Source organism: Dromaius novaehollandiae, chromosome 2 (assembly GCF_036370855.1).
Source record: "Dromaius novaehollandiae isolate bDroNov1 chromosome 2, bDroNov1.hap1, whole genome shotgun sequence".
Lineage (NCBI taxonomy): Eukaryota > Metazoa > Chordata > Aves > Casuariiformes > Dromaiidae > Dromaius > Dromaius novaehollandiae.
The window spans coordinates 23,516,373-23,527,693 of NC_088099.1; the positions used below are offsets into that span (position 1 = coordinate 23,516,373).

Genomic DNA, 11,321 nt, shown 5'->3' on the forward strand with positions numbered 1-11,321 from the left:
ATATGCCTCTCAGATATGGCAGTTATTTAATGTCTGTGACATTTCTTCTCCTAAAGTAAAATAAACAGATGTTCAGCATACTCGAATTGGACAGACAAGAAAAAAGGTAGACATTTTAAATATGAAATTTCTGACTGATCTGGAAAAATGAGGACCTGAAAAATTATTTTTAGACACAGTGATTAACCATAACTTTGTAGTGATTAAATGGTTAAAAGATGGTGAGATATTCAGAATAAAGGCCAACAACTGTGGGTCACAATCTCCGCTGGCATAGATTGCCTTAGCTTCACGAAAGTCAATAACTTCCTCAGTTGAAATTCTGTACCGCAATGCAGACTTTTCTGATTCGCATTGGAAAAGAGATCTGCTAAGGCCTGGGTAGCTACAATGCCAACAAATATGTTAATGCAGTTAACAATTTTTCTGAGGAAAGTATTAGAATGAGGCCAGACTGCAGGTCTGCCTCTCGTCTCCTAGACAAGTATCAAGGAGATAAATAGGATGAGACATCTTTTACAGTTTAGTAGAAGTAGGACAAGCTTGGCAGAGAGCTTGGCTGAGAAACAGGCTTGGCTGTTGTATTTGGGATGAGCCAATAGTCAGAAAACCTACGAATATGAACTTCCTCTGGCTGCATTTGTGACACCCTTTTGACACAGGAGATTTGTGCTTTGCAGTCTTAAATGTCCCTGCTAGCACCATTGCCATGCCATCAGATCAGGCAAAATACCTTTCTGCTGAAAGGCCAGGCTGAAGACTGAAAAGACCCCTGTGCTTTTTGAAGTCTCTCTCTGAAATGTTGCAGGCGTTGCTGTCAGGACTGGCATTGCGGTCAGGGTCCTGCCTTTGCAGAGTGACAATGTCTATACAGTGGCTACCCAACATTGGAACTGACCTCAAAATCTCAGCTTGTGAAGGTTAACCAACCTTCAGGATTGGCCATGAGACAAACCAACAGTATGATTTCCCCTGCAGCCCTACATAGTTTTGAGTCGTACTATGTGAAGCCACGATCCGAAAGAGTTATGAGATAATTATTACAGCATGGTCCAGCCACTTCTCTGCACTGGAATTTCTAAAGACCTTTAAGGAAAGAGGCATTGATCTTGGCAGAGTTAATCCTGGCTTTCTCTGATTTTTAATTGAGATCAAACATAAGCTTAGAGTTCCCAGGTGAGATCAAATGTGGTTCAGAAATCTGGGAGAGGATTTTGGGCTCTATTTAAGCAGAGCTAGAACAGATCTTTGAACTGTGCTGTCTTTTGCTACACATTTATAGTGCTTGGTGTACTTAGTAAGAAGAGAAGGACAGCAAAATTAGTTTGTTGTGTTTTGAAATGCTATGAATTTAGCAGTTTCCAATGGATTTAGAACTATCTGGTAGGCTCCCTTTCATCGCGTCTATACCTGTATAAATGATCCTTACCCTTGGCTGTGCTTCAAAGGCAGCAGCTTCAAAGATTCATCTTCATCTTGGTTTCTTATCTAGAGGATGTAACTCTAGCAGAGAAACATGTGCTTGCTCTCTGCTGTAATTATTTTTATTTGCCATAGGGAACCTTCAATTCCTTCCTTTCTGAATGGTCCTTCAGCCTTTTAGTTTCGCTAATGCTTTTCACCAAAAGCAATTAATGATGACAGTGTGTGCCCTAGTTCTTCCAATAATTTGTGCTCTCTGGCAAGCTGTGTATCAGGAGGACACGATTACAATCTGATTTATGATGACCTTACAATTTTTATTTCAAATAAGAAACCAGAGAGAGAAACAACACAGTCAGCCATGTAATCCATCCACCTGCCCACACAAAGATTGTTCTATAAAGTATATTTCTCATTATTTTTATCAAGGTTAGCTTTTAATATCTGAATGGTGATCTTTTTTAAGAGACTGTTCTACAAACTAAGAGAATTCTCAGTCCCAGATTCTGCCTAAATTTTAGCTATGATCTTTTTGGGTGTGTTATCCAGCAACAAATATCAGTGATGGCAGGCTGGACAGCTACTATATGGCCTTCTATTCAGGAATGGTGATGATTTTTAAAACAGTGAATTGCATCCTGGCTAAAATGCAGTGCAATAATATATCTCTGTAACAGTGAGTTCTCCTCTGTTAAGTAGTTGGTTCTTCCTTCACTTGTGGCAGTTCCCATAGACCTACATGGGTTTGCTGTTCTGAAACTTTTAGTAGCTGCAATCAGATGTAATGGTCATTAGTACTGAAAAAAAAAAAGGTAGAAGAATAGATTTTTCAGCAGGGACTGCTCTTTATTTGGCTTGATGCAGGGCTACTTGATATCTTGGCTGGCTTCCAGTCTAGCTGTTATTTATTATGTGCCGTCTTGTAACCATTTGACTGAATTCTGGCTGAGCAGGCTAAGCATTGTGAAACCTGATGATGAAACCATATATCTATTAACTGTAAATTATGCCTTTACTTATTTATCTCCCCTTAGATGCTATTATTGGCTATACTAGCCAGAATTATTTTTCTTATAATGAGGGTTTGGCCTGTTTCTGTCAAGTCCATTTTATGTGCTGTACACACATGGCTTGCCCACATCTGTATTTTTTTGTCATCTGAGCTGTCTTCATAGCTGCACGGCTAGCAATGAAATGCATTATTGCAAAGGCCCAGACGTTTGATATCCAAAAAAAGGACAAGCCAACGAGCACTGAAACCTCTCCTGTTGCATTGCTTGTGGCAATGCTCCAATTCCTGTTGCAGTGTTCTGACTGGCATGTTTGCAACTCTAACTATGAAAGTGGAAGGGGAGCTTTGTAAGATGGCCTGACCTGTATATCGCTAGAGAGTCAAGATTGCAGGACCGGAGGGTCAAACTATGATCTATGCTTAATGATTCTATACTTGATTGTATGTTGCGTGGATGAGGTCCAAAATGCTGAGCAGGAAATAGCTCCAAGAAGCTTGCTTTAAGGGGTTGCAATAAATCATGCAGAAGGGTCAACCCAGAGAAAAATAAAACAAAATTGCCCTCTTAGTGCAATTGGCACTCTCTTGTCTGATATTTTCCTCCTTCCTAGGATATTTGTAAGAACATGATTTATTGGTTACATTTCCCCTCACTGTTGTTTTCAGCTTCTGCAGTGGCACTGGAATTACACTAGGACTTCTCCAAGTTTCTGATTTCATTACTAGAACAGCCCACGGAACTGGACTACAATACTGACTTTTTCACTTTTTTCCTGTAATAAGTTTCTTCTGCTCATTTCTAGCTATAGCAAAGGCTTAAATCCCATGTTATTAAGATTTTGGTTTTAAACAAAACTTCTTTCTAAGGCGGAGTTCTTCCAGCTTTGGTTAGTAGAGCAGGATGATACTTATTCTTAGTCACTCTGGTTTAACTATTACAGTCTTGCAGGACTGGGCTGTCTCCAACCCATGGTTACTGATGCAATCCTGATACTTGGATGCTGATTTTACTCCAGAGTGATCTTTTGTAATATCATAGCTCAAGTAGTGCCCAGTTTTCTGTGACTGGAAATACACCAGTGTGTCAAGGTGAAGTCATTGTGTGTTGGCCAGAAAGGCACTGTCTCACACATGCAAATGAACTTCTGAAACTACACTCCTGTTGCTTATCCACACCTGAAGCATCTTTTGCTTATCCAGTTCTTCTAAAAGCACTCACTGTGGGAGACAACAGCCTGCCTGCAGCTACTGTGTCACTCTGTGCAGTTTACAAGCACTCTTTATCAGATTCGGCCAAAAGCAAGAGTATGAACCATACTTTATTTGAATTCCTGAGTTAAATAACTGGTCAAGAAACTCCATAGAGACTGGGAAAGCCTAAGCTAAAAAGTGGTCAGTTTTACTAGCCCAGTCCAACTTCTGGAAATCAAACTACAGAAAAAAAAGAAAAAAAAAAAGTAAAAGAATATCCCTTCAGGTAGTTTGTATTTTTTGCTTGTTTGTGATTAGATGTAATAAGAGGGTTCTGATCTTCTAAGTAATTGGTTTTGTCCAAAAGTCATTGATTTCAGTGTGACTGAAAACATTATAGGGTTCAGATTTTCACAATGAATAACTACAGTTAGGGGCTTAGCTCTCTATGTGAAATCCCAATGAAAAGTAGCCTGCTTTTCAGAGGGCTTGTTCACTTGTACGTTCCCACAAAATTCAACGCTGCCAGGAACAGTGAATATGAGTCTGGGTCCCAGATAGAGGCTGCCAAATTCAGTGCCACTGGAACAAGGTTGTATTGCCAAAATAAGCTGCTCGGTTTTTAACCAGATTTTGAAAGTTAACAACTCAGTGCCCCCTACTGTCCAAGTATTGTTAGTGGTAGGTAAGAATTATATTAAAATGCTTTCCAACCATTCTTCTGCTACTTAATTTCCATCCTCTGTCTTCTTACATTCTTTAAAAAAAAAACACCTGCAGCTACATTTTTGAAGTAGATACAGATTTCATATTCAACAAAAAGCATGAGCCTGGTGGCTAGAATTTGCTGCTCATCCAAGTCTCCACTAATCAAGTTTCTTTAAGGAATCTTTACCTAACCAATCAAAAATGCACTCTTAACCCATCACAATTTTTTTTTCGTAGGATTCATTTCAGTCATAAGAGTTTTAGCTTCAAAGTTGGTAATAAAGTAGGCCAGAGGTCTGTGGTGTAAATCATTCATCCTGTATTTTCTGGCTCTTGCCTTTCTTAATTCTATCAGATCTAATTGTAATCCATACCTACCTAAAGCTGTTTGTGTAAGCATTTTAATCATTCAAATAGTCCTTGTGAGATGGGGTAGTAATATTCTTTAATGCAGAAAAAGCTGCTATCTTAACATTACAGATTTGAAGATTAGACAAATGCCAGGAATTGCTTTTAAGAAGCTGCTTCTTTAACAGGACCTCAGCATGGCTGTGGTGGTTACTTGACAAATTCAGCTTACAGCTTTGGCTCTCCAGTCTCCAACATGAATGGAAGATATGAGAAAAATCTGGAATGTGTATGGATCATAACTGCACCTGAAAACAAATTGATCAATCTCACCTTCACTTCATTTGCCCTTGAAGCACAGTCTGCTCGAACTTGCCGATACGATTATGTCAAGGTAAGATAGCTATGTATTTTAACAAGAACATGTCTGTGAGTACATAACCATGAGGTTAAAACTTAATTAATAGAAAATGGCTTTATGAAGAAATTCAATTACTTAGTATAATTTTTCAGTGGGTTAGATTACTACTGCAGATGAAACCCTGCCTTTTTGGAAGCCAGTGAGAATTTTGACATTGAGTGTTATGGGGGCAAGCTTTTGTCCTCAGACTGCCTATATAAAGGAGTATTTAATCCACAGAATGGAAACAAACCAAAAGTCAAGCACTCAGGAAGCAAACATGAAAATTTCATTATCATACCAAATCGCTTGAAAAGACTTTTATTTTTAAAATTTTGAATAAATAAATCTTGATGCTAAATGCTCACCTCTGAAAGCTACTCTGCTGGCAGTGAGCACGTAAAACCTAGGATACATAGTATAACGCTCCCAAACAAGATCCACAAAGCTCTTAAGCATTCAGAAGGTGGCTACAGAGCCAGCTGAGCATTAGAGATGCTCAATGCAAAGAGCAATGAATTCTACATTTTGATGAACACAGCCTTTCTCATTGAAAAGTGTTTGTTTCCATATAAAAAATAAAAGACAGCAGAACCACCAAATTAAAATAGAATAAATTTTTGATTTGCTGAAATGAGACCAGAATGTTCCATAATGAGATTTACACCATCCACCAGAATTAGTTAATTTGACGGTGAAGAATTGTAGTCATCAACAGCATCCTGTGAAAGCACAAAAGCACCTTCTGTGCTTTCAAGTAAGAGAAATTGTAATATCGGGGGGGGGGTCAGAGAACTTGATTTCTATTTATCTGTTTGTTGTGCCAAAAATATTAGTGGGTTATATGCTTTTCTCTCTTCAGCTATATGATGGAGATAACGAAAATGCCAATTTAGTTGGCACGTACTGTGGATCTATGGTGCCAGCTCCTTTTCTATCTACCAGTAATTTCTTGACTGTGAAATTTATCACAGATAATTCTGTAGAAAGGGAGGGTTTCAATGCTACCTACACCACAGTGGATCGTAAGTATATATAGATTTATGTTTATGTATTATGTGTATATGTAGGTAATATATATTGTTGTGACTCTTATGGAGAAATATACACCTAAACACTAAATTATCAAAACTCATTATAGATACAGGGTCCAGGGAAGGGAGAAGAGAGTCCTCAGCATAGCTCTACAAGGCGTCTCAATATAGACAAGCTCAAAGCAGCAGTGCTGGTCTCTGGTGGGATTCTTTGTCTCCTCTGGCTGCAGGGGGGTTGTCAGACCAGAGTGCAAAACAGGAACATGCTATCATAGACTGCTGACACGTATGCTGATGTTAGAGAGAACAAACATTTATCTGCATTTCATGACATACATAGACATAGCATTAGAATGTTTTCGCCTTCCTTTTTTTTTCCCTAGAGAATCACAGGTAAATACAAAAGTATACTGTCCAGTGTAACTTTGTTTAATAGGTAAGCCCTTTTCCCCAGTTGGAAAGGTTTTCCTTCTGTGATGCATTTATTACTATTTTAAACAGGACTATGTGGAGGAACATATAATGCAACTTCCACCTCCCTGACTGCAACGTCACCTAACTTCCCGAATGAATATCCACCATTTACCCACTGTACGTGGATCATTGATGCCCCTCCACAGCAGCAAGTCAGGTTGGTGGTAGAGGCCTTCCACCTTCACTCCAACCAAGACTGCTCTCAGAATTACCTAGAGCTCCAAGACTCACCAATGGTAAGAAATTTACAGTTGATACTATACTTTATTCACAGCTACCCACATTCAGCTCCCCTCACACTTTGCAAAGAGAGGAGAAGAGCGCTGCTTAGCAATAGATTAATTGATTATTCTGGATGAGGGGTTACATCCAAAGCATTATGCACTATGCCCCACTTAAGGTGTGTAACTGGTACATTGACTTCATGGAAGCACATTATACACGTTGAATTTGACCCGCTGAGTATTACACAATTTTTCACTGTTGCACCAAGTAATAGAACTGCCAAACTTAGCACTCAGAAAATACTGCCCAACAGCAGGTTCTTATAAACTGAGCGTACTTGCTTCCATCCAAGAACCATGATAAAAATGAATATTCATGCCAAAAAGAGTTTTCATAAAGGCATCAGAAAAAAGAAATTCTGCGTCCATTGTATTACATTATTCTAAGCCTCCTTTCATTGTTTCTTATTTTGGCATGAAAATACTGTTACATTTGACTTGCGTCTCATCATATTGAATGTAAGATGCTGAGACATTAAGAAGTGATTTCCTTGAGAACTTTAGCATGCGACTGCATAACTGGTATAGAAAGTGCTGAAAGATCTATTCACCTGAAGTTAATAAGTAGAAAACCATGTTAGATCACTAAATGAAAGTAAATTGTGATGTGTATTGAATTCCAGCACAGCCAAGGATCAGCCCATAGATTCTGTGGCACCGAAACTTTTTCTGTCCCTGAATTTTATTCTTATGACCGCACTGCCATTGTGACTTTCAAATCAGATGAATATATGATTAACAATGGAGTTAGATTTACCTATCAAGCTACAGGTAAGCTTGAAGAAATGTCTAAAACATCTGCCAACCATTTCGTTTAGACTCCGTATAATAAAAAGCAATACAGAGATCTGAAATGCTTGTGTGTTTCTGTTTTTTTCTCAAGGTTGCAGCAGAGAGTATAACCAGTCATTTGGTTATCTGAAGAGCCCTGGCTGGCCTGGTCATCACCCCAATAATATAGATTGTTCTATTGTTCTACGAGCTCCACTGAATCACACAATTTCTCTCTTTTTCCATGCTTTCAGTCTGCAGGACAGCATCCAATGTTCACATGACTTCTTAGAGGTATCAAGGAAGTATATATATTTTCTGGGCCTGAGTCAAAGTCTGATGAAGTCAAAGGACGTTAATAGGATTGGATCAAGGTTAAGTTGAATGGACATTAGGAACTAATTTATTGCTATGGTTTTATGGTGAAAGTGCTCAGATTCTATAGTAAGAGGTTAAAGAATATGCAAGTCTAAAACAAATGAATACGTAGTTTTATTATCAGTTAACTCATCTTCACTTAGCTCTTGTTGATGTCATGCAGTTACAGAGCAAGCTGGGATACTTTTAATTTGATGTTAGCATCTGTGGATGAACAGTAAGCCATAAATTTCAGTACTTTCATTCCAGCAGTAGAGTCTATCTACTTGATATTTTTCTTAAAAAAAGAAGAGATAAATAAGCTGCAGTAACAAGTGCGTGATACCTGCAAAGGCACTTGGTGTCAAGGAGAAGCATACGTTACTGTACAACTCTTGCTGCTTCTTTGCATGGTTGCTGAAGATTTCCCTATTTATTGGTCAGATGACAAAAATCAGATGTCTGTGGCAGAATAATTACTTTGTTCTCCTTTCTTATCCTCCTTACCGTCTCAGGAAATGGGTCTGAACGTCATCATTATTACAGCTCAGAAAAAATTGAAATTAAATCTGAGCTATGTAATATGATCTGTCTCTTAATGTGACCAGGGAAAGGAGCAGTCTGTAGGGTAAAGTATTAATTTTCTCATCTGGAATATTAACATTTCTTATGAGAAGTAAAACATGGACTTACATTCAAAAGCACATCTTAGCCACTAAGTAACCAAGTAATTTTCATTAGTCAGGAGATGTACCACATTGTAAAATTTAGCCACCATGATAATGCTTGTTTTGTGTGACTGCTTGCAAAGCTCAGACTAGTTAAATCTCTTTTTCCTTCTACATGACAGTATCTAGTAGGAAAAATAAAAGTCTTAAGATGACAATTACAGTATGCATGCAAGTCCGTACACACTTTTTGCTGTGCTTGTATCACTGCATAATTGTACTGGTGTATAATTTGCACAGGTATATAACATTGACAGTGTTTCTTGTATCCCTTGAAGGTCAGAAATGGGAGTGATGTGCAGTCACCGATACTTGGCAGGTTCTGTGGAAACACTGTGCCCAGTCCCATCTTCCCTAAAAATCATATTGTCTACCTTCGTTTCAAGAGTGATACTTCAGTGGCTCATGATGGATATGAAATTACCTGGACTTCATCATCAAGTGGTAAGGTTGTAATAACAAAGTAATTACACCCAGCAATTGTATACAGAGGAATTACATAGAAAAGTGGAATTCAGCCTGCTCAGTTTGGGCTCCGCCTCACGAACACCCAAAACTTTCTCAAGCACCCTAGTCCACCGTATTCAGTCAGCGGAGAGGGGCTGATGTACCTGAAGACCAGTGGGGTGAGATCCAGTTTCCCTGATGTAAGCAACTCCCTCTCTCCAATGCTGAATTTAGGCATCATCAGGGGATTCAGGCCACTTAAGTTGGGCATCTGCCTCTTCTACTGAGACTACAGAAAACATCTGGCACATCTGTCTTGGGTTCCCATCTGCTTATTATGCTTCTACAGACAGTGGTGGTGATGGTGGTGACTCAGTCTGCTTCCTTAGTAGTCCAGTCAAGATAAGCCCCAGGATCTAGGCACTGCTAAGCCTAAGGAAGACTGAAATTTGCCCCAAGAGAATAACCTAACTATAACGCTGTGTGGTGTCTATGTAATAGACGCATTCATAAATGGCCGATGAAATGAGAGTGAATAGTTGGGTAACACAGTTTGCTGGTGACACTAGGTTATTGAAGACAGCAAAGCTAGTGACCAGCTGAAAAACACTGCAGAAAAACCTTACAGTATTGAGTTGCTTGGTGATAAAATGGCCAATAAAGTTTAATGTAGGAAAGTGTTAATGAAGAATGTGTGTGAGGGGTGAGGGGAGACAATCCTGACTCTACCTAAAGAAATGTGGGCTCTGAGTTGATTATTAGCCCTCAGGAACAAGATCTTGGAGGTAAAATAGACGGTTTATGAAAACATGGGTTCAGTGCTCAGTAACGGTCAAAAAGGCAAATATGATGGTAGAAATTATTAGGAAAGCAAAAGAGAACAAAATAGACTGCCGCTGTATAAATCCATGATTCACCCACACATTGAACACCATGCACAGTTCTGGTCTGCTATTCTTACGAGGAATCCAGTATAACTGGAAAACTTTCAGGCAAGAGTGATGGCTTCTGTATAAGGATGTCAATGTAGGTTGAGACTTTTTAATCTGGTTAGGAAGCTGCTGAGTTCTGTAAAATTATGAGTGTTATTTGGACTCCCATAGAACAACTAGAGGTCTTCAGATAAAGCCAAGGGGTGGCAAGTTCAAAACAAACAGAAAGAAACAGTTCTTAACACAATATACAGTTAAGCTGTGGAACTCCTGTCCATAGGATGCTACAAATTTACATAGACTCAAGGGGTAACTGAACATATTCATGGAAGGCAAATCTCATAAAAACTGTTAAATACAAAGATGCCATCTCTAGAAGCTAGAAAATGCTGGAGACTGAGAGTAATCTGGGCAATAATCTCCACATGCTTACTCTTACCCTATATACTTACCTTTCTGTCAGGGTATCTGCTTCTGCCCACTGTTGGAGATTTAATTTTGGTATAGATGGCCTGTGTTTTGACTTAGTATGGTTATTTTGTCTGAGCTGTTCTCTGCTCTTTTCTATTAGATGATGATTCTTCAGTACTCTTCATTCCAAAGAACAGCCAAAGAGAATTTGTCTCTAGTTGAGTAGCTGGGCACTCATCTGAGCAAGGGCAGACTTAAAACTTTGGCTCCTGCTCCAAGGAGTTTCAGGATTTTGGTTTTTTAATAGTCAGTGATGGTCTAATGTACACTGTATATACCTCTTACAGTGTTAAAGCTGGAGCCTCAGTTTTGTCTCCTTTTGGAATAATGCTTGTATATCCACCTTCATTGTTCCAGGTCACAGTATCACTCAGTGTTTTTCAGGGCTAATACTTATACTGTACTGATATACTACATTGTGTAGTACCTTGTGAACCTTTTGTGCTTGTGAGCTAATTAACAGTGTCCATTTCCAGGATGTGGAGGAACACTGTATGGCAGTACTGGCTCATTTGCAAGTCCCAGCTACCCTGCAACGTACCAGAACAATACTGATTGTGCGTGGACCATTATTGCACCCAAGGGACGAATTGTCACAGTGAACTTTGATTTCATCAGCATCGATGACCCAGGCGATTGCAGTAGCAACTATCTGATCCTTTACAATGGGCCAGATGCCAGCTATCTGCCCACCGGGCCATACTGTGGGATGGTATGTATTCCCTACTGTATGTGTCCCTGT

General features: G+C 39.2%; 1 protein-coding gene across 3 annotated transcripts in view; it reads left to right on the top strand.

Annotated features, from left to right (window-relative positions):
• The window catches only part of CUBN (cubilin), a 152,286-nt gene that overhangs the window by 132,724 nt on the left and 8,241 nt on the right, over positions 1-11,321 (top strand). For all 3 annotated transcript variants that reach the window (XR_010387583.1, XM_026098657.2, XM_064505984.1), the window contains 7 exons: positions 4,870-5,075; positions 5,944-6,106; positions 6,617-6,825; positions 7,497-7,644; positions 7,757-7,938; positions 9,008-9,173; positions 11,056-11,291. Coding sequence is in view for 2 of the 3 variants with exons in the window: in XM_026098657.2 (XP_025954442.2) it covers positions 4,870-5,075; positions 5,944-6,106; positions 6,617-6,825; positions 7,497-7,644; positions 7,757-7,938; positions 9,008-9,173; positions 11,056-11,291 (1,310 nt within the window). In the remaining variant the exon portion in view is untranslated. The remainder of the gene's footprint in view (positions 1-4,869; positions 5,076-5,943; positions 6,107-6,616; positions 6,826-7,496; positions 7,645-7,756; positions 7,939-9,007; positions 9,174-11,055; positions 11,292-11,321) is intronic.